The sequence below is a fragment of the Bubalus kerabau genome, chromosome 13 (assembly GCF_029407905.1).
Source record: "Bubalus kerabau isolate K-KA32 ecotype Philippines breed swamp buffalo chromosome 13, PCC_UOA_SB_1v2, whole genome shotgun sequence".
NCBI classification, from domain to species: Eukaryota; Metazoa; Chordata; class Mammalia; order Artiodactyla; family Bovidae; genus Bubalus; species Bubalus kerabau.
Window position 1 is genome coordinate 73,998,776 of NC_073636.1, and position 22,297 is coordinate 74,021,072.

Genomic DNA, 22,297 nt, shown 5'->3' on the forward strand with positions numbered 1-22,297 from the left:
CGGGAAGAAGGGAACTGCCAAGGTCAGTCTAGGGGGATCTGGGAAGAGGAGACAGATGTCCAGGCACAGCAGCTCCTTGCCATCAACACTTCAGAAATGAGCTGGCTCTAAATAAATGACACCCCTGCTCCATTTGGCTTTCATCTCCCTCTGGGGCACAGACTGTGACCATCTGATAAATGGGCTGTGATGTGGAGCTGGATCTAGACTTCAGGCCTCAGGCCAGGGCCCCTTCAGATTTTCTGTATCTTAAGCCAGGTAGGAGTCCTGGGAGGAAGCCTCAGGACTATTGCTTAGCAAGTCTTAGCCATCCACTGAGGAGGCAGCCTCCTAGTCCTTCCTCCCAGACCTAATTTTTGAGAGCTAACTCTTGTTGGAAGGTCCTGGAAAAGAACCACAGATGAGGTCCAGGGATTCTACATCTGAATCCCCTGTCTGGTCCTTTTCCTAGCTCTAACAGAAGTGTCTAACCCTATGAACCAACTCTGGGGGCCCATGAACCACCTAAAACCACCTGCAAACTTTGTGAGGGTAGAAGAAAGACCAGAGCAAGAAATATTGGCCTCGGCAGATCAACAAGCTGGGATTCCAACCTTGGCTCCACTACTTCTAGCTGTGTGATATTTAGGCAAGTCATTGTGCCTCTCTGAGCCTCAGCTTCCTCATCTGTGAAATGGGGATAATTCTCATCTTCTAAAATAGGGTCAATGGGACATGGCTAACAGATAGGAAGTGCTCAGGAATTGTTAGCATCCTTTTGACTTTCCTCTTTGGCTCATGCCTGTACTGTGGGTGGCTTGCAGGTTTATTTATAAAGGTCTTTGGGTTGCTCCACAGGCTCATAGAGTCTAGGATAACACTATGCCTCCCTGTGTCTTTGGAGGAAAGGACCCAGCCTCCAGGTGTCATTTCTGAGGCCAGCGTGAGTGATCCTGAGAGGTCATGCCACGAAGAAGAAGTTAAGCAGGGGAGGAATCTCTGCTCCATTTCAGCTGACTGCAGGGGTGTGGGAAGGGGGTGCCTGGAGCCCTGGTTTTAATAAACCTGAGAAATTGGAGGCCCACTGGAGGCCTGGGCCTCTAGGTCTTCAGACCTGCCCTCCTGGGAGGTCTCGCGAGAGGTCTCCAGAGATGCCTCTGACACCCCATCAATGCTGCTCAGCAAGTCCTCAAACTCCCGGTGGTTGCTGTTGCGCACGGCGGCTTCCAGAGCCTTCTGGCGCCGGTAGAAGTGGGAGAACTTGTTGAAGATGATGGTGATGGGGAGCGCCACCACTAGGATGCCCCCCAGGATACAGCCCGAGGCCGCCAGCTTGCCAGCCACCGTCACCGGCACCACGTCCCCATAGCCCACGGTGGTCATGCTCACCGTGCCCCACCACCAGCAGGCCGGGATGGTGTCAAAGCCCACTTCCTCCTCCTTCTCAGCTGTGTAGGCCACGCCAGAGAACACGGACACCCCCACAGCCAGATACAACAGCAAGATGCCCACCTCACGGTAGCTGTGCTGGAAGAGAATACAGGAAGCCAGGTGAGAGATGGCTTGGCTTACAGACCTTGTGTTGGGCAGGTGTGGAAACTGAGACTCAGAGAGTCCTAGGGGCAGGTCTGAAGTCACCCAGCAAAGCAGAACTGATGCCAATACCCAGGGTTCCCTGCTGCACACTAAGATCTTCCAACTATAATAGCCAGCAGATCGCCCTGGGATTGAACACAGGCCTGATTTCTGTTGTCCAAAGTGAGTGCCAGCTAAGCCATGGCTATTTCTTCTAGTGCAGGGGCCACTGGTGACACCAGCCAGTCATGGAAAGCTCATAATTTCTTCCATTGTTGCAGAACCAAGAGAACCACAGTTTATATTCCACAATGCAAAGAGGTGGGCCCATGTCCTTTGGTCTATTCTTTGGTCTATTTCTGATAAAGACAAAAATATTTTCTGCCACTCAAGGAAGCTGAGAGTATACATAGGTTCCCTGGACCACCTACTGAATGCACTTGCCTGTGGGTATGTGTATTTGTTCTGCCCCCGAGGCCAAGCCCTAAGGCACGGATTCTCTAGGGTGACTGTGCCCCCACAGGACATGCAGCAATGTCTGGAGTCACTTTGGGGGCAGGTGTGCTACTGGCATCTAGGTAGAAGCATCTAGTACTGGCATCAGTGGTAGAGGCCAGGGATGCTGCTAAACACCCTACAACGCACAGGACAGCCCCACCAACAAGGAATTATCTGGCCCTAAATGTCCACAGTGCCAGGGCTGAGAACCCCTAGTCTGGAACTGCTGCTACTGCTGCTAAGTCGCTTCAGTCGTGTCCGACTCTGTGCAACCCCATAGATGGCAGTACACCAGGCTCCCCTGTCCCTGGGACTCTCCAGGTAAGAACACTGGAGTGGGTTGCCATTTCCCTCTCCAATGCATGATGGTGAAAAGTGAAAGTGAAGTCGCTCAGTCCTGTCCGACTCTGAGCGACCCCATGGACTGCAGCCTACCGGGCTCCTCCGTCCATGGGATTTTTCAGGCAAGAGTACTGGAGTGGGGTGCCATCGCCTTCTCCAGGCTTCCCAACTATAAGGTGGAGAGAAATCATGTCCAGTGTTGTGCTTAGTTGCTCAGATGTGTCTGACTCTTTGTGACCTGTGGACTGTAGCCCGCCAGGCTCCTCTGTCCATGGGGATTCTCTTGGCAAAAATACTGGAGTGGGTTGCCATGTCCTTCTCCAGAGGATCTTCCCAACCCAGGGATCAAACCCAGGTCTCCAGAATTGCAGGTGGATTCTTTACCATCTGAGCCACCACAGAAGCCCATAAGGTGGAGAGAAATCAGGTAGGGGGAACCAATTCAGTATTTCTGGGGTTATTGCTTAGTTGCCAAGCCGTGTCTAACTCTTTTGCAACCCTGTGGACTGTAGCCTGCCAGGCTCCTCTGTCCATGGAATTTCCCAGGCAAGAATACTCAAGTGGGTTGTCATTTCCTTCTTCAGGAGATCTTCCCAACCCAGGGATCAAACCCAAATCTCCTGCATTGGCAGGCAGATTCTTTATTGCTGAGCCATAACTCCAGGTCTGTGGCAGGGCCAGAGATTTTGCAAACTTCCTGGTAATAAGAAAGCAGCTGCTGGCCAGGGGCCTCATCAGGAGTCTTTCACCCATGTCTTAGACTCTGCGGCTTTGGTCAATACTCTTCTCCTTCCTTGTAGAAAACATCAGCAGCATCAGGCCCTGGCTCCCTGCAGGGTGGAGGCAGGGTTCTAGGGCGCTCGAGAGATGCTGAGTTCAGGAAGTCTGGCAAATGAATTCCCTCTATCTGCCCCAGAATTCTGCCCAGCTGCCCTGCTTGCTTTCAGCATCCTAGCTGCCCTGCCATAAAAGCATGCAAAAGGTTTTCCTAAGCTATGCGTGGAAGGGACCTTTTAGCATCTTTTAGGGATTCTTAACAGGGTTGCATGGACCTTCAGGAGAAAGAGCTGAGGTGCTAGAGTCAGGACCAGCTGGGTTCCTTTCTGGGCTGTCCTACTTACTCCCTGAGGAACTTCTGACAAGTCCTGCCACCTTTTGGAGCCTCAGTTTCCACATCTGCAAAGCAGTCACAGAAATACCTGCCCTGTTTAAAACTCTCACAGGATCCCCTATTCCTATGGGATAAAATCCAAAGTTATGGGCCAGGGACTTCCCAGGTGGTCCAGTGGCTTAGACTGCATGCTCCCAGTGCAGGGGGCCTGGGTTCAACCCCTGGTCAGAGAACTAGATCCCACATGGCCCAACTGAGAGTTCTGGTGTGCCACAACTAAGACCTGGCACAGCCAAATTAATTAAAATAAAATATTTTTGTAAAAAATTGAAGGCCCTTCAGTACCCTGCTCCACTTACCTCCCAACCTCCTCAGTGGGCATGTTCTTCCCTCCAGGCCCCCCTCCCAGCATCACCCTTATTCCCCTCCAGACCTTCATCCAAGCTGTTCACATTTCCTCCCTCCTCCAAACAGGTCAATTTCACCCCCTTGAGGGTAAGCTTGCCAGGGCAGCGATTCACCCCCAGCCCAGGGCCTGATACAGGGTGGCTGCTCAATAAGTTGCAACCAGGCTTTAAAAAGCCAACCCTCAGACCTCAACTTCTTCATCTACTGGAAGGGAATAAATAATATCACCTTCCTGAGGATAAAATCGAGAATGGATATGAAACTGGCACAGAGGCAGCATTCAGTTAAGTGTTAGCTCTGGACCCATTGCTAGACTTAGCCTAGGCAGGGTGACCTATGATACCTGTGTTCTCTGATAATGCCAGCACAAAGGCTCATCGGGAGAAGCTAGCTAGCACCCTGCTTTGAGTATTTTTATGATGGTTGACTTGCAAAGGGTCGGACACGACTTAGAGACTGGAAAACCACAACAATGATGTTTTAACAGATAGCTCCAAAGTAATCTCTGTCTTGTTTTTTTGAATGTTTTTGGTTTGGTTTGGTTAAGCTCTGCCTCGGTTTTCCCCTTCTCCCCTGGGAAATAGATACCAGAAAGACCTCCTGTTGAAATGCACACCCGGTATCCTGAGCCTGGACACTGCAGACCTGGAAGGGCCCCTGCTCACCCGCCCCGCGGTTACACCCACCTCCCCGAAACCCCCACCCCCTACCTTGAGCGTTGCGCCCAGCGAGCGCAGGCCAGTGGAGTGGCGCGCCAACTTGAGCACGCGGAAAATGCGCATGAGACGGAACACCTGCACCACCTTGCCCAGATCGCCCAGCTCCTCACCACCTGCTCCACCCCGGTCTCGGAGCGCCGCGCCAGCCAGCAGCGTGAGGTAAAAGGGCAGCACGGACACTATGTCGATGAGGTTGAGCGGGTGGCAAAAGAATTTGCGCGTGCTGGGCGCTAGCAGCAGGCGCGACGACACCTCGAAGCTGAACCAGGCGATGCAGAAGTACTCGAGGCGCCGCAGCACCGGATCGTCGCGCACGCCCTCCGGGCTGCGGCCCGCGGCCACCGCTGCCACCGCGGCCGCCGCCTCGCGGGCCTGGTACTCGGGCAGGCTGTGGATGCACATGGTAGCGATGGAGGCGAGCACAACGCCGATGGAGACGCAGCTGAAGAGCTTGCTGGGCAGCGAGTAGCCCGGGTTCTCCATGGTGAGCCAGAGGCGGCGGCGCAGGCGGCCGCAGCGTGCCGCCCCGTAGCGCGCCAGCTCGCGCTGCACGTCGGAGATCTCGTCGGGGCACGGGTCCACGCTGCTCGGCGTGTCGCTGTCCTCGTCCCAGGCTCGCGGCCGCGTCACCCGCCGCTCCAGGTAGCGCGCGCGGCAGCACGTGGCCAGCGCGCTCTCGCCCAGGCCCCAGTAGTCGGCCTCCTGGCCGAAGGCGAAGACGCACAGCTCGTCGAGCACGTGCAGGTGGCCTGTGCGGTAGAAGTGCAGCAGGCCCAGGAAGAAGCCCGGGTGCCGATCGAAGTAGAACTCGCGCGCCGCCGCGTCGTAGTCGTCGCACAGGCGCTGCGCTTGCTCCTCCGACGCCGCGGCCTGCAGGCGACCCAGCCGCGTGCCTGGGAAGCGTGCCAGGGCGCGCGCGCTCAGCCGCCGCCGCACGCCACCCACGTTCACGCGCAGCGCCTCGTCGCTTCGCCTCCACGGGACCCTGGCGCCGGGCCCCGGGGACTCGCTCACCATGGCTGCGGCGCCCTGGCCTGTGGACAGAGAAGGTCACGCTGAAGGGGACGTCCATGGACTTTCCTTCCCCAAAGTGAGGTCGCTCATTCATGTCTGACTCTTTGCGAGCCCATGTACTGTAGCCCGCCAGACTCCTCTGTCCATGGGATTTTCCAGGCAAGGGTACTGGAGTGGGTTGCCATTTCCTTATCCAGGGGATCTTCCCGACCCAGGGATCGAACCCAGGTCTCCCGAATTGCGGCAGACGCTTTACCATCTGAGCCATCTGGGAAGCCCTAGTGCCTAGCCCCTTCCCCCAAAAACAGGTCTAAATTCCCTCCCTGCGCCATCCACCAGCCAAGCGTGTTGGAGGTTCCATGTGAAGCGTCTGGTATGCCATAGGCGCATAGTGTCAAGTACCCTCTGGACTCAAGATTCAGGCTCAGGTTTGAATCTCTCACTCCCCGACTGGGGGGTTTTTGGCCAAATCACCGAGTCCGCCTCCTTCATTTACATAAAGGAAACGCTGAACTGTACCTTGGATGATGAGAACTATTGGGCAGGATGTCCTGGCACCTGGTGGCTGCCCATACAGTATGTCTCCTTGCCCAAACTTGGATTTTCGCATACCGGAGGTTTCCTACGGGATCTTGGACAAGCCGGTACTTTGAACCTCAGTTTCCTCTTTTACACAGTGGGATAGTTAATGCTTACTCTCTAGGGTTATTGGGAGAACCAATTTAGACCAGAAGTTCTTAAGGTGCATTCCCTGAACCAGCAGCATCACCATCACCTGGGGATTTGTCAAAGATGCTGCATATTCTTAGCCTCCTGGGGACTTAATGAATCACAGACTCGGGGGAGGGGATTCAGCAGTGTGTGTTTCAACAAGTTTGGAGGGTGATTCTGATGCACGGTCAGAATTGTGAGTCATTGGCTTAGACTTTTTAAAACATCTGTGGAGTCTGTCAGAGGGCTTCCGTGGTGGCTCAGCAGTAAAGAATCCACCTGCTAGTGCAGGAGACATGGGTTTGATTCCTGGGTCAGGAAGATGCCCTGGAGGAGGGCATGGCAACCCACTCCAGTATATTGCTTGGAAAATCCCATGGACAGGGGAGCCTGGCAGGCTATAGTCCATTGGGTTGCAAAGTGTCAGATACGACTTAGTGACTAAACAACAACCATAAGAGTCAGTCAAATAGAATTTTGGCACTCTTGTGTGACCATAAACAAGTCATGTCACCTTTCAGAGCTGCTGTCAACCATTGCCAAGGGTGGTTAAAAATAGTAAATAACCTAAGGTCTTTAGCAGGCCTGGCTCCAGAAGGGGTGTAGTAAGTCGTTCACCTGTTTTACTGTCTCCCAGAGTTAGGCAAACCTGGGCTTATCAGCCCCCAATGCAGCTGGAGCCTTGAAGAAGATGCTTTTCTCCAGATTTCTATTTCTGGCACAATGCACAATTCACAATGCAGACAATAGCACCTGCTCCCGAAGGCTGGAGAATTAAGGTGGGTTATGGATACTCAGGAAATGTTAGATGCTTCCACTGCTCACTGTCTCCAAGCTCTGCTGGATTCAAGGGCTAGTGACTTACCTCCTGACCCTCAGTAATCTCATCTGGGCTGTGGGTTCAGTAATGCCTGCTTCTCAGGGTGGACCGGGGACTGAGTGTGTATCCAGCCGCTGGCCCAGTGCCTGACAGGAAGCACGCAGGGTACCTTTCACTCACTCTGAGCCTAGTGTTTAAGTAAGTGGGGATTTCGTCCTTACCTCTGTCACTTGTGTGACCTCTGGCCAGTCTCCTCAAGCTCTGGGTTTTAGCTCCCTTATCTACAGAATGGAGATAATACATTCCGGTGAAGAGTTATTGTGAGTATGTGTGCAGAGGCCCCTGGAACACAACAGATGTTCAATAAATGTCAATTCATCACACTTCCTTCATTAGACTTGGGTTCAAATTCTGCATCTGCCATTTACTAACTGTTGACCTTGAGCAGAATCATGCCCCTCTCTGAGCTTTGGTTTCCTCATCTGTAAACTGGGGAACATCCTACTTTTCATGAGAAGTTTTGAGGATTAAATGAGGCAAATTGTTTATGGGCAGCACCATTCCTGGCACATAATACATGCACAATGAATACACATGTGATGCAACTCCTATGCCTCCACTGGACTTGGAGTCAAAAGATGGGGTTTCTAATCCAGTTCCATCACGCATTAGGCACATGACTGTGGGCAAATCCTTTTCCCTTTATTCTAGAACTCACCTTCCTGCTCTATGAAACAGGATGAATAATTTAACAAACCTTCTCTGACAAGAACCTGAATATCAGTAAGAAAGATTAATGATTTGCTCAAAATCATTTGCTCAAAATTATTATCCAGCTAGCCCATGGCACAGTTGAGGCTGGAGACTAGGCTTTTTGATTCAAGACTCTCCATACATTAATTTTGAGCACCTTCTATGTGCTGGTCACTTCTCTGGGCTCTAGATACTCTTGACTGAGTTTAATCCCTCCACCAACCCTGACTGGGAGGTTTTCGACTCCTGCTGTACAGATGAGCCGATGGGACAGCCCCAAAGCTCAGCCAGTCCCACACGGCTCACTCCTTGAGGGGGTTCTCATAGTGGGGCCCTGGACACTGGGAATCCCGGGGCAGCCTGGCTTCCCATTCTTGCAGCCCACGCCCCTTCCCCAAACCTTGTCGCTTCCCGCCCCCCAAGGGAGGTCCCTTACCTGTAGGGGCTCCTCCAGGGCGCCTGCTGGCTGTGTGGTTCCCGAAGGCGCAGAGGCTGGAGAGCCGCTGTCTGGCCAGGATCTCTCTGCCCCGCGGCCCCTTTGTGCCTCTGCAGCCTGCAGCCAGAGTCCCCGCTGCCGCCTCTGCCCAACCTTCCTCCGTCCCCGGTGGCTGAGGTCTATTGATCGCTGCCGCTGCCTGGGGAGGGAGCCCGGAAGTGGTGGTTTCTATTCCTGACTCGGTTGAGAGAAGAAGGGGGTGTATGGACACTGGGCCCCCACAGCATCCTCACCAAGTCAGGGGCCAGGGAATGAGGGGTAATTTCGTGGGGGGTCCCTGTAGAGAAGGACAACAGTAATAATAGCTTCCTTAGTTGAGTCCTTAATATGGGCCAGGGGCTGGGCTTCAGGTGAGTTATCTAAGTTCTTGCCGACAGGGTCTTCTGTTCCCTGTTTCACAAATGTCACTTGCTCAGGACACTTAACTAGACCTTGTGGACCTGGGATTGGAACTCACATATTCCAATATTTCAGCAGGGACATCTTGAAACAGGAAAGCCTGAACAAATCATTTTGCCCCCGAAATTCAGTGTCCTTACCTGCCCACAGAATTCCTGATTCACGGTGGCAAGGGTGAGACAGAACCCTGCCAAAGAGCTTTGTCAAAGTGTGTGACCCACAAGCTTTTATTAAACAGCTACTGTGTGCCTGGTCAAGATTAGGACCTGGATACAAGAAAGGATTCCTATTTTACAGATATTGTTATTAATAATGATGGTTTATTTATTGAGCACTTACCTTGGTTCCAATATTCTATAGACCTCATCTCTTAAACTGCACAATGTTTGTGGCATAGGCACCATTATTATTATTCCAATCTTGCAGATAAGAAATGTAAGGCTTTGAGAGGTGAGGTGACTTGCTCAAGGTCATATGGTCGGTCGACTTCTGAGTCCTCTAGGCCATCAGTGTCTGATAGATGTAATGTGAGCCACATATAGGCTTTAAATTTTTCTTAAGGCAACTTTTAAAAACAGTAAAAAGAAATGAGTAAAATTAGTCTTACTACTATATTTTATTTAACCCCAATATTATTAATGTAATTTCAACATGGAATCAATAAAGAAAGTATGAATGAGATATTTTACATTTTCACTTTTGTGCTGTCTTCAAAATCCAGGTATTACTTTGGGGGAGGTTGTTTGTTTTTAGTATTTATTTATTTGGCTGTACAACTGTGGAAAATTCTGAAAGAGATGGGAATACCAGACCACCTGATCTGCCTCTTGAGAAATTTGTATGCAGGTCAGGAAGCAACAGTTAGAGCTGGACATGGAACAACAGACTGGTTCCAAATAGGAAAAGGAGTATGTCAAGGCTGTGTACTGTCACCCTGTTTATTTAACTTATATGCAGAGTACATCATGAGAAACGCTGGACTGGAAGAAACACAAGCTGGAATCAAGATTGCCAAGAGAAATATCAATAACCTCAGATATGCAGATGACACCACCCTTATGGCAGAAAGTGAAGAGGAACTAAAAAGCCTCCTGATGAAAGTGAAAGTGGAGAGTGAAAAAGTTGGCTTAAAGCTCAACATTCAGAAAACGAAGATCATGGCATCCGGTCCCATCACTTCATGGCAAAAAGATGGGGAAACAGTGGAAACAGTGTCAGACTTTATTTTTCTGGGCTCCAAAATCACTGCAGATGGTGACTGCAGCCATGAAATTAAAAGACGCTTACTCCTTGGAAGGAAGGTTATGACCAACCTAGATAGCATATTCAAAAGCAGAGACATTACTTTGCCAACAAAGGTTCGTCTAGTCAAGGCTATGGTTTTTCCTGTGGTCATGTATGGATGTGAGAGTTGGACTGTGAAGAAGGCTGAGCGCCGAAGAATTGATGCTTTTGAACTGTGGTGTTGGAGAAGACTCTTGAGAGTCCCTTGGACTGCAAGGAGATCCAACCAGTCCATTCTGAAGGAGATCAGCCCTGGGATTTCTTTGGAAGGAATGATGCTAAAGCTGAAACTCCAGTACTTTGGCCACTTCATGCAAAGAGTTGACTCACTGGAAAAGACTCTGATGCTGGGAGGGATTGGGGGCAGGAGGAGAAGGGGACGACAGAGGATGAGATGGCTGGATGGCATCACTGACTCGATGGATGTGAGTTTCGGTGAACTCCGGGAGTTGGTGATGGACAGGGAGGCCTGGCGTGCTGCGATTCATGGGGTCGCAAATAGTCGGACACGACTGAGTGACTGATCTGATCTGACCAGGTCTTAGCTGTGGCATGTGGAATCTTTACCATCTGAGCCACCAGGGATGCCCCACATGTGGGCTCTTTTACTTGCAACATGTGGGGTCTTTTTTTCTATTTTTTAGTTGCAACATGCAAACACCAGGGCTTCACTGGTGGCTCAGACAGTAAAGCATCTGCCTGCAATGCAGGAGACCTAGATTTGATCCCTGGGTTGAGAAAATCCCCTGGAGAAGGAAATAGCAACCCAGTCCAGTACTCTTGCCTGGAAAATCCCAAGGATGGAGGGGCCTGGTAGGCTACAGTCCACGGGGTCGCAAAAAGTCAGACACAACTGACTGACTTCACTTCACTTCATGCAAACTCTTAGCTGTGGCATGTGGGATCTAGTTCCCCAACCAGGGATTGAACCTGGCCTCCCTAGCAACTTGAAGAAATATGAAATTAATCACCTCATAGTTTCTGTGGATCAGAAATCTGGGCATGACATGGCTGGATTCTCTACCCAGGGTCTTACTAGGTTGAAGTTAAGGTGTCAGCCAGGGTCATGGTTCTCATCTGGGGTTTGAGGTTCTCTTCTAGCTCACAGAGTGTTGGCAGAATTCATTTCCCTGTGGTTGTAGGATGGACCTTTTCCTGCTTGCTGTCTGCTGGGGATCACTCTCAGGAATGTCCCTTGGGATGGCTGTGTGTGTGTGTGTGTGTGTGTGTGTGCGCACATGTGTGCACACTAAGTTGCTTCAGTAGTGTCTGACTCTTTGCTACCCTATGGATTGTAGCCCACCAGGCTCCCCTCTCCATGGGATTCTCCAGGCAAGAATGCTGGAGTGGGTTGCCATTTTCCTTCTCCAGCGCATCTTCCCTACCCAGGGTTCGAACCCTAATCTCTTACATATCCTGCATTGGCAGGCGGGTTCTTTGCCACTGGTGCCACTTGGGATGGCTGTCATTCCCTTGACACCCCCACTCATTAAGCTCTGACTATGGACCAGGCCCACAAGAAATAGAGGCCAGTGAGTTATTATCCAATGATAGAGTCAGACCCACCCCTAAATAATGACATCTCAACTGTTCAGACAACATTTCCCAAATGATTGTAGGGTGTGTCTGGATGCAACATTGTACAACAGTGACTCTTGCATTAAGAAAGTTCTTTTTAATCCTTCTGATTACACCAGCAAGAATATCACAGATTAGAGATCTGCGTCTTTAACGTCTCTTTAACCCTCATTAATCTTCCTTTATCACAACAGACACAGAGAGCAGGCTTCAGGCTCACAGTTCTGGCAGGTGGCAGTATCTAGCCAGAATCTAATATTATTATTCCATATCATTTAATCAGACATGATTTACTTACATGGAACTTAATTGCTTTCATTGCATCTGCTTTTACACTTACATTCTGTTTGTGACAAGTGACCCTGCTTATCCCATTTAAAGTAGTGATATCCAGTTTTTCTTCTCAAGTAAATTTATTTTTATACAAAAGTGAGTCCCTTGGAAGAAAAACATTAGGTCAATAGGAGTACAGGCAATACACAAAATATTATGATGCTATTTTGCAGGTATGGCGAACATTGTGAACAGATTGATGTTTGGAAAATTCTTCTAGAACAGTGTTTATTAAAAGGTTGGAATTTCCACTGGCAGAGGGGCTTCTCTCTGGGTTGCTGTGTCCCAGACCCCACCCATCTTCATATCTTCCTGCAGAGAACCCCATCCCGAGGTTCAAAGTTATGGATCCTAAGCCAGAATTAGCCTGAGGAGAGAGAAGGAAAAGGTTAACCCCCTTTCCATAATAAAGCTCTGGGTTCTGGGCCTGATTCCCTCATCGATGCCTGATCAGCCCAGCCACCAAGGCAGGATCCCCCGCCCTCCTTTACAAGGGCAAACTGAAGCTCCGAGCGTTTAGGGCTGTGGTCCAGGTGATACGAGTTCAGCAAGAGAACAGGGACCCCCAGTTCCTCTGTCATCCTAGGAGGACCCCTCCCACCCCATCCACTTTTCCGGTGCTGGCCACAGGAAGCCCAGGCTTCTGGGAAGGTTCCTGTTCAGCTGGTTGAACTCGAGGAATCTCTTGGGGCTGGGGCTCAGAGAGGGAAGGAGCTTGCTGGAGGCACACACAGCCCTACCTCAGACAGGGTTTCTGCAGTCCCGGCCGCAGGCACCCAGGCAGCACCGCTTGCGGCCCTGGCAGTCCGAGTCCTTGGAGCACAGGTGCTGCACGGGGCTAACGCAGCGCAGACGGTCCTCAGGGCATCTGCCCATCTTAACTGCAACACAGGGACCGGGTGAGCCCTGCCTGTGCCCCAGCCCTGGGGTCTGGGGTCTGGCTGGCAATCAGCAAGGTGGAGAGGGACCCTTACCTGAGACCTTCCGGACACACTGGAGGAAGCAGCCTTGGCGACAGCACTTCATCCCTGAGGGACACTGGCCGTCATGCAGACACTGATCAGGCACCGAGAGGAGGCAGGGCCCGTCATCCGGTGGGCAGCCCCCAGACTTCTCTGTAAGAGAACTTCCCAAATTTTGCTACTGGAGGCAGTTCAGAATTCAGTATAAGCGCTGTCCTGGGGATCACGCGATCTAAATTCTCCATTCCATACTTCTTTGCCCATTGTTTGCAACTTTTTTTTTATTTTGGAATGGACTTGCTTTTTTTTTTTTTTAATTTTTTATTGACATCTAAAGTGAAATGTAACATTATGTTAGTTTCAGGTGTGCAATGTGATGATTTATTTTTGTACGTCCTGCAAAACAATCACCACAGTGTCTCATTAACGTCGGTCACCATACATAGTTAAATTGTTTTTCTTGTGATGAGAACGTTTAAGATCAGTTCTTTTAGCTACATCCAAATGTGGATTGTAGCATTATTAACTGTAGTCACCATGCTGTACACTGTATCTTTGTGACTTATTTTATATCCGGAAGTGTGTACATTTTGACCCCCTTCACCCATTTCACTCCCACCCCTACACCCTACCTTTGGCAACAACCACCAAGTGTTTTCTGTATCTGTGAGCTTGATTTTTTTGTTTTTCAGATAATACCATACAGTATATCTTTCTCTGATTTATTTCACTTAGCATAGTGGCCTCAAGGTCCATCCATGCTGCTGTAAACGGCTGGCAAGGCTTTTGTTGTTGTTGTTTTTTAGTTTGTTTGGTACTCCAAGCCTCAGTTTTCTGTCTGTGAAATGGGAAGCTAGACTCCATCCTCCCACGGTTGGTTTGAGACTCAGATGACATATAAGGCAGGGAAAAAAAAAAAAAGAACGAAGTTCATAATCTCCACCGGGGCAACTAGACCACGCCTGGCCTGGCCCCAGCCCATCTATCTCTCTGGTCTCTTCGTCTGCCCTGTCTCCACCTGGCGGGTCCTGATCAACTCCAAGCTGCTTCTCTTTGTAGGCCCTGTTTTTTGCCCCGTGTATTACTCTCAAGTTTTCATCTGCCTTCCCTAAACTCCTCTCCAAATCCAGGCTCCCCACTCACAGACATATACACAGAGACACAGTCATATACACACACCGGTGTGGTCAGAGTGTTACAGGCCCAGAACGGATGGAAGTGGAGGCATCGCCTGGGTGGGGAGGCACCTGTCTGGCTATCTCTGCAGCCCTAGCCTCTCCCATCTGTTGACAGGTCAGACTCAGCCTTTTAAAGGAGGTGGAGGAGAAGAGAGATAGGGTAGGTAGAGCTTCCTTCCAACAGATCCCCGATCCCAGAGTTGTACACAACTCCAGAGTCCCTTTCACAGATTGGGCTGGGAGACAGAGAAGCCTGGAGAAGGACACAAACAAGATGGGCAGGGGGCCAGTCCAGACCTCGTTTCCACAGAGGATAACAGAAAAGACCATCTCCCTGCCATGCAGACCCATTGGTCCAGACGCCCCCATGGAGACACCAAAGAGCAGGGACCGACCGTCCACTCCAACCCTCCCCGGAGGCACAGGAAGACACGTGTTCTCACACGGACACGCATGCAGGCTCAGACACACATGTGTGCGGTCGTCCCTAGGAATACATGGGCAGACGCAGATCACACTGACAAGCAGGCACAAAGCTACACGTTTAACTAGAGGTAGACGCATGCGTGTGAACACAATCCTACACTCAGACATGTAGACAGGCAAGCACCGGGAAACTGGCAAGAAAACATTTACAGCTGCACACGCAAACAGGCTGACAGGCATGAAGATGTACAGACAAGAGGCAAGCTGCTGAAAGTACTAAGAAGTGGGCACACGCACGCGCGCACGCACACACACACACACACACACTTACACTTCATTGCCAGCCTTCCCCCAAACCCTTATTCTTGCCTTAAAGGTAGAAACCACCTCTGTCCCTGGAGCAGAGGAACCTACCCATACTCACCTCCCTTCCTCCTGCCCAAGGCAGCAGGTAACTGGCTCCCCAAACCCAGGAGGGCCACCAGGAGGAGGAAGCTCTGGGCTCTCATGTTTCTGTTGCTGACACCTGATAAGGTAGAACCCAGAGGCCCCCAGATTAACACCTACTAACCTTGGGAGGCTAGAGCAACTGAGTTAAGGGAGGAAGGAGAGGGGATAAACAGAGTGGTATGTGTCTGTCTCATCCTGGCCCCACCCCCTGCTCAAGAGCCACCGTGCAAGGCTGCGTGTGTAAGAATTGATGATGGGTGAGGACTCGCCCTGCGTGTCAGGGGCTGGGATCTGGTCCTGCCTGTATCGCCTACTTGGGGTGTGATTTGGACAAGCCTTGTCCGTGTTTGGACTTCAGGTTTTCTCATTTGTATAAAGGGTGAGAGTTGTTGAGTCAGATGGTCCCTTCCCTAGGTCTCTAACATCTTGAAGCCCCAGCCGTGGCTTAGGCGGAGGATAGCAGTCGGCTTTGAATGTCCAGGAAGTGTTTGCAGAGCTCTGAGACCTGCGAAGGGAAGCATTGGAGTTAGGATCAGCGCTCTCTGCTGGAGATGGCTGGCCCAAGCTGCCCCAGTGAGTGGGGCCAGCCCTGGTCTCTTCTCTTGGGCCCCAGTGGATGAGAGAGAGAGACCACCCTGCCTTTAGTAAGATCACCTTCAGTGGCATCTGGTAGAACTGCCCTCTGCTTGGAGCTGGCTGAGCTATCAGGGGTGGATGATGGAGCAAGGCTTTAGGTTTGGCTGCGGCGGCTGGTCACAGAGGTTGAAGGTGGCCTCTGGGACCCCTTCCCTGGCCCTAAGGGATCCTGAGCAAAAGGTCATCTCAGCCAAGCCCCCCCACCCCCGCCCGGCCTAGATTTCACATCATCTGGCTCCTGTGTTTGGTGGAAGAGAGATAAGTGGAGCTCAGAGTCCTAAGGGGCCCCAAGCGGAAATGTACCAAACCTGAGTAACTCACCAGGACGGGAGGAGATCAAGGCCATCCTCCCCGCCCTCCCGTTTGAAAGGTGAGGGAACAGTCGGCTGTAGATGGGAGGGGGCTGGCTCAAGGACACAGTTAATTCTTAACTAGGCTGGGACGTCTTCTTCGTGAGAACATCGCTTCTCCATGATCCCCATCCTGTTCTTGGAAGCGAGGCGATATGTCCTCTGACCCTGAGAAAGGAAGAGAATGTTCCAGTCCAGGACAACCCTCACAATCAGGAAGTGCTCCTAGGGGTTTAACCTCATGCTATCTTCTAAGCTCTCAGGAAAAGAAGGGCCCTGTAGTTCATGATCTGATGTGACTTTGAAAATTCTGGCACCCCCTTGGCAGCTTTATTTAGAAGGAAAATTTTATGAGGCTGATTTTTATTCCTGATTACAAATTACACAGACTACTTGGCTGTTGTTCACAAGAAAGTTCAATAAAAATCTAAATCCCAAACTGAAGCTCAGAGAAGGAGAGTTATTTTCCTGAGGTCACACAGCAAGTTCGAGGCAAAGCTGAGACTGACATCCAGGCCATTGTTCTTGAAGTCACTCTGAGTATCTCCTCCCAGGAACTTGAACTTCCTTGGCACCTCCTTGGAACAGGACTGCGAGACCAGTGCATGGACAGCAGAGCCATGAGGTCACTGGGGTCTGTCTAGGAGAGTCCCCCTTCCACTGTAGGTTCCTGCCACCCCTTAAGTCTTCCCTACCCCCAAATTATTATTGTCTAGAGAAATACTGGGCTGGATGAAGCACAAGCTGGAATCAAGATTGCCAGGAGAAATATCAATAACCTCAGATATGCAGATGACACCACCCTTATGGCAGAAAGCAAAGAAGAAATAAAGAGGCTCTTGATGAAAGTGAAAGTGGAGAGTGAAAAAGTTGGCTTAAAGCTCAACATTCAGAAAACGAAGATCATGGCATCCGGTCCCATCACTTCATGGCAAATAGATGGGGAAACAGTGGAAATAGTGGCAGACTTTATTTTTCTGGGCTCCAAAATCACTGCAGATGGTGACTGCAGCCATGAAATTAAAAGTCACTTAGTCCTTGGAAGAAGTTATGACCAACCTCGATAGCATATTAAAAAGCAGAGACATTACTTTGTCAACAGAGGTCCATCTAGTCAGGGCTATGGTTTTTCCAGTAGTCATGTATGGATGTGAGAGGTGGACTGTAAAGAAAGTTGAGCGCCAAAGAATTGATGCTTTTGAACTGTGATGTTGGAGAAGACTCTTGAGAGTCCCTTGGAGTGCAAGGAGATCCAACCAGTCCATCCTAAAGGAGATCAGTCCTGAGTGTTCGTTGGAAGGACTGCTGTTGAAGCTGAAACTCCAATACTTTGGCCACCTGATGCAGAGAACTGACTCATGTGAAAAGACCCTGATGCTGGGAAAGATTGAAGGTGGGAGGAGAAGGGGACAACAGAGGATGAGATGGTTGGATGGCATCACTGACTCAATCAACATGAGTTTGGGTAAACTCTGGGAGTTGGTGATAGACAGGGAGGCCTGGCGTGCTGCAGTCCATGGGGTCGCAGAGTCGTACGTGACTGAGCGACCGAACTGAACTGAACTGAGAGGACACTGCTCATGCCACTAAATTATTCTAACATATCAGAGACTCAGGGTGTTTTGCCTTATCATTTATTTCTCAAAAGAGACCACAGGAAGGTTACTATGCCAACCAGGCAGATGGAGTGCCTGCCAGTGGAGCTGAATCTCAGACTCCAACAGGAGAGATGCTTAAAGAGCAGGGACCTCCCAGTAAACTGTTGCAGAACACTTTCTGATATTCCTGGGACATAATGAGGTGAGATGGCAGGGCTAGCAGAGCTGAGGGTCACTGGTCTGGGTTGGAGCCTGAAGGGAAAGTGGGTGTGCCCAGTAGGGAGCTACCTGCAGGTGTGGGGAAAATGTGCAAGACCCAGTGTGGAGACTTCATTTTCCTCCAGAGTTTGTACTGGCTGCTGGGCATTAGATACAATAGCAACGTCTTCCAGTGTTGACCACGTGACCACATATAGGAGAGGAACCTTGTCGTCCCACCTCCCAAGTTCTTGGCTGTGTCTCGAACCCTTGTAATTGTCCAGCCACCTTCTTTGTTCTTCGTGGCTTGAGGGTGTGCCAAGACCCTCTCCAATGTGAGTATTCTCTCGCTTGCCCAATATGTAGCTCTGGCTCAGCTCATTCCTGGGTTTCTTTCAATGGCTTTGTGTTGTAGCTGTAGGGGTGGAGGTGAGTTGAGGAGCCTCCTGTGTCTCAGTCCTGGACCAGAACTTCCTGTTTGCAGTTCTTTTACATATACATCTGGGAGTGGAATTGCTGAATCATCTGGTAATTCTATGCTGACCTTTCGGAGGAACTGTCAGGCTGTTTTCCACAGTTCGCACCATTTTACCTTCTCCCCAGCAATGTACAAGGGTTCCAATTTCTTCACCTCCTGGTCGATGCTTGTCATTTTCCATTAATTTTTTTTTCTTATAGTCACACTATTGAGTTGAAGTGGTATCTTGTGATTTTGATTTGCATCTGCCTAATGACTAATGACTGGAGAAGGAAATAGCAATCCACTCCAGTATTCTTGCCTGGAAAATCCCATGGACGGAGGAGCCTGGCAGGCTACAGTCCGTGGAGTTGCAAAGAGTCGGATACGGCTGAAGTGACTTAGCAGCAGCAATGACTAGTGATGTTGAGCATCTTTTCCTGGTGCTCACTGGCCACTTGTGTATCTTCAGAGAAATGTCTAAGTTCTTTGCCCATTTTTAAATTGGGTTGTTCATCTTTTTAATGTGGAGTTGTGAGAGATCTTTGTATAGTCTGGGTCATAGGCCCTTATCAGAGACCTGGTTTGTTTCTTCTTCCCAGCAGGATCTTCTCACTATCCTGCTAGGATCCTTTGATGCACAAGTTTTTAATTTTGTTGAACCTTATGTGTTTTAAATATCCTTTGACTTGAATCTATTATATATAAAGCAGTCAGTGGACTTACTCTTTGAGCTACCTCTCTCCCTCATCCTCGTATCTGATGGAAGTTTTGGTATTTGTACATTACCACAATAGGTCACATTTACATACTATTTATTACTCCTTCATCAGACTTAATTCCACAATGAAAATGTTCTGTACTCAATAATAATCATATTGCTAATTCCCGCAAATGTTTCTTGATTGAATAAATCTTGTCTCTTGGAAACTCCCCAGGAAAGTTATCAGAAACAATATTTCTTGAGTTCTTGCACATTTAGAAATATATTTAGGTCAAGGACAAATTAGTTGTACAAAAATCCTCAGTGCGTATTTTCTCCATAGAGTATCTAAGTTTTGCTTCACTATTTTCTGGCATTGAGTATTGCTGTCTTACAACCTGATTTTTTAAGGTTTTCTTTCTTTTTTTAGTTGGAGAGGGGGTGTTGGCCTCCTGAAGGCCTCTATTTTTATCTTGAAAGACCACAATATTTACTTGCATTCATCTTGTGTTTACTATAATGTGAGCTTTTGATATGTAGACTCAAATCTTTTATTTCAGAAATATTTTCCTCAATTATTGTTTTAAATAATTCTTCTGTTTTGTTGACTTGGTTTTCTTCCTGGTAGGACTTGATTTTCATGTCTGATGGATCTTCATTGACTTTTTAATATTTAAAACTGTGTTTTTAAGCTACTTCTTTATTTTTATTTTATGTCATATGCTTTTCTTATGGTTCCCTTTTCCTTCCTTTTACTTAGTCCTTATTTATGAAATATTTTTCTCCTTTTCTTCAATTTCTCTTCTCTGCATCAGAGTCTATTACACATCTTCCTGTTACCTTGCTATCTCTTCTTTGAGTTTCTATATTTCTGTCTTATGATGGTTCCTCATACTTCTGGGCTTCCCTGGTGGCTCAGACAGTAAAGAATCTGCCTTTAGTGTGGGAGACCCTGGTTCAGTCCCTCAGTTGGGGAGATCCCCTGGTGAAGGAAAAGGCTACTTACTTCAGTATTTTTGCCTGGAGAATTCCATGGGCAGAGAAGCCTCAGTTCAGTTACAAATCCATGGGGTAGCGGAGTCGGACATGGCTGAGCGACTTTCACTTTTCCTCATACCTTTAATTTGCTTCACTAGTTTAAAAATCTATTTTAAATTATAATTTTTTCTCAGCTTTGTGGTGACACTTTACTGGGGATTTTAAAACTCCTCTTTCAAATGCTTTTAAGGTTTGCTTCTCATTTCTGTTTTTTTACAAAGGAGTCTCTTTATACAGCTTATATGATTTCCAAATTTCTTTCTGATTTTGAAATCAGAGTCAGGAACTATCTTTTGAAAGGAGTGTCTTATTTGAGTGGAAAGGGTTGGAAGTAATAGGTTTCTTAATTTAGCTCAAGGGCTCCCTCCTCTGTTGCAGTTTTCCTAATACATAGGTGGACTTTTCTTTCTTAGGTACTTGTTGAAAGAGGGCTCCCACCATCAGCCCTGGCTACTATGAGATATTAAGCCAGCATTGCAAGGTAACAACGGCTCTCATAAATACCCTGTATTCTTCTCTATTTATTTTATTCATATCTCCCAGCACTTGTGTCCTGCCTTGCTTATTCTCAGACCCACTCACTTAAGCGCCCATTCTAGGTGGGCACTTTGCTTTCTGAGAGGTGAATATTTTCTAATTGGAAGTGTAAGTATGGAAGGGAGCTGCGGTATGGCAGGTACTGTGCAGAGTCTCCATCTACATGCATTTCAGGTGCTCCCAGACTGCCTTCCTGCAGGGGTTATAAATCAAATGCCTATCTTTCCCCAGACTCTTTCATATCCAGGATTTCATGCATGATTCGAGTTCTTACAATGAGATGTGCTCATACAATAGCCGAAATTCTTTTTCTGCTTGAACTACCTAGGTGTTTCTTTTGACTGCCTCTGATTCATGCACTGTTTTACTTTTACATTATGACATATTTTACACATCCCTTTGTAACACTTATAATGATTATATGTGTATATAATCATTTCTTTAGATGCAACTCTCAATTACCCTGTTTTCTCCACTCACGTGATTACTTGAGTGCTTTATTCTAACCTATAATGAATTTGGGTGGCTCAGTGGTGAAGAATCTGCCTGCCAATGCAGAAGATGTGAGTTTGATCCCTGGGTCAGGAAGATCCCCTGGAGAAGGAAATGGCAACTCTTCCTAGTATTCTTGCCTGAGAAATCCCATGGACAGAGGAGCCTGGGGGGGTACAGTCCATGAGGTTGCAAAAGAGTTGGACACAACTTAGCGACTAAACAACAACAAATTATGAATTTTGATTTTCTTTAATCAATATGTTCAGCTCATAAGAGTAGTGATTTTTGCTGTGATGAAATAAAATTCTTATTTCCAGGCAGGATAAGAAAAAAATTGGACATAAAATTCTCTCTTGCATCCGTTTGGGCCTCTTCCCTCCCTCCCTAACATGTAGTGTGTGCTTGCATTACATATTAACCAAACTTCCTCGAAGATAGGAACATCTGCTTGACCATAAAGATAACATTTTCCCCTTTCTTCTGACATTAGCAATATAATTTCTTCAAAGGATAGTATTCTTTCCCAACTCTGTGGGGGATCATAGACTTCCCACTCTTTATATGGGCTTACTGGCACTATACATCCTTGGTGAACTTTGTATAAAATATCAGTATGTCATTTTGATGTGTGATCCTTTGTCTCAAAAATGTGTACGCCTGTGCCTTCAACTTGCACCTGGCGAAACAGTTTCTCAGAGCTTTCTGAGAGTCTCTCTTCCGGGTTATAATCCTGAGTCTGGTTCAAATAAAATTCCCTTTCTTCTTAATTGTTAACTGAACTTTAATCGACCGTTGTAACAAGAAAAAAATTAGAAACTGATATGGCTAAAGGCAGAGCTACTCGTGCTTGTCCTCTTTCCCGTCCCGTCATCATCATGTAACCAGTGTTCACAGCAGTGGCTATTCCTTCAAACACTTTTCCTTTTTCACACACAAGTATTTTCATATACAGGAGTTCTATGTTCAACTGGAATATTATCAAAACCCGTTAAGTACTCTCCAACTTTTTTTTCTGTTGGTAAGATTGCATGGACATCACTGGAAGTCAGTAAACAGAGACCTAGTGATATTCATTTTTGGTAATATATTTATAAATGTAACAGGATCCCATCAGACATGATGAGTTTTTTGGTAAAGCAACATTTATTTATTTATTTTTCTTCTCCTTCCTTCTATCCTGCCTTCTTAACCTGTATCCTCCTTCAACCACTTCAGTCCAGTTCAGTTCAGTCGCTCAGTCGTGTCCGAC

The 22,297-nt window shown here is 48.4% G+C and overlaps 2 protein-coding genes across 2 annotated transcripts; both read right to left on the reverse strand.

Moving 5' to 3' along the window:
• Positions 1 to 997: 997 nt before the first annotated feature.
• On the reverse strand, positions 998 to 6,418 carry KCNS1 (potassium voltage-gated channel modifier subfamily S member 1). Its single transcript, XM_055543248.1, has 3 exons — positions 6,343 to 6,418; positions 4,624 to 5,666; positions 998 to 1,506 (listed from the first exon to the last, which is right to left on the reverse strand). Exons 1-3 carry the CDS (start codon positions 6,416 to 6,418, stop codon positions 1,036 to 1,038), a joined length of 1,590 nt encoding a protein of 529 aa, XP_055399223.1. The 3' UTR covers positions 998 to 1,035.
• A 6,343-nt stretch (positions 6,419 to 12,761) lies between these two features.
• Positions 12,762 to 15,095, reverse strand: WFDC5 (WAP four-disulfide core domain 5). Its single transcript, XM_055543249.1, has 3 exons — positions 15,011 to 15,095; positions 12,995 to 13,135; positions 12,762 to 12,901 (listed from the first exon to the last, which is right to left on the reverse strand). Exons 1-3 carry the CDS (start codon positions 15,093 to 15,095, stop codon positions 12,762 to 12,764), a joined length of 366 nt encoding a protein of 121 aa, XP_055399224.1.
• Between the last annotated feature and the right edge of the window lie 7,202 nt (positions 15,096 to 22,297).

Bases quoted from the DNA above. Each gene is read 5' to 3' on its own strand.
- WFDC5 (XM_055543249.1), bottom strand. From the start codon at position 15,095: ATGAGAGCCCAGAGCTTCCTCCTCCTGGTGGCCCTCCTGGGTTTGGGG. The intron at 13,136-15,010 runs GTGAGTATGGGT...GTTCTCTTACAG, and splicing joins CTTGGGCAGGAGGAAGGGAG to AGAAGTCTGGGGGCTGCCCA. The intron at 12,902-12,994 runs GTAAGGGTCCCT...CCTGTGTTGCAG, and splicing joins GTGTGTCCGGAAGGTCTCAG to TTAAGATGGGCAGATGCCCT.
- KCNS1 (XM_055543248.1), bottom strand. From the start codon at position 6,418: ATGGTGATGCTGCTGGTTCAGGGAATGCACCTTAAGAACTTCTGGTCT. The intron at 5,667-6,342 runs GTAAGCATTAAC...CTCTGTCCACAG, and splicing joins TCTCCCAATAACCCTAGAGA to GCCAGGGCGCCGCAGCCATG. The intron at 1,507-4,623 runs GTAGGGGGTGGG...ATTCTCTTCCAG, and splicing joins CGCTGGGCGCAACGCTCAAG to CACAGCTACCGTGAGGTGGG.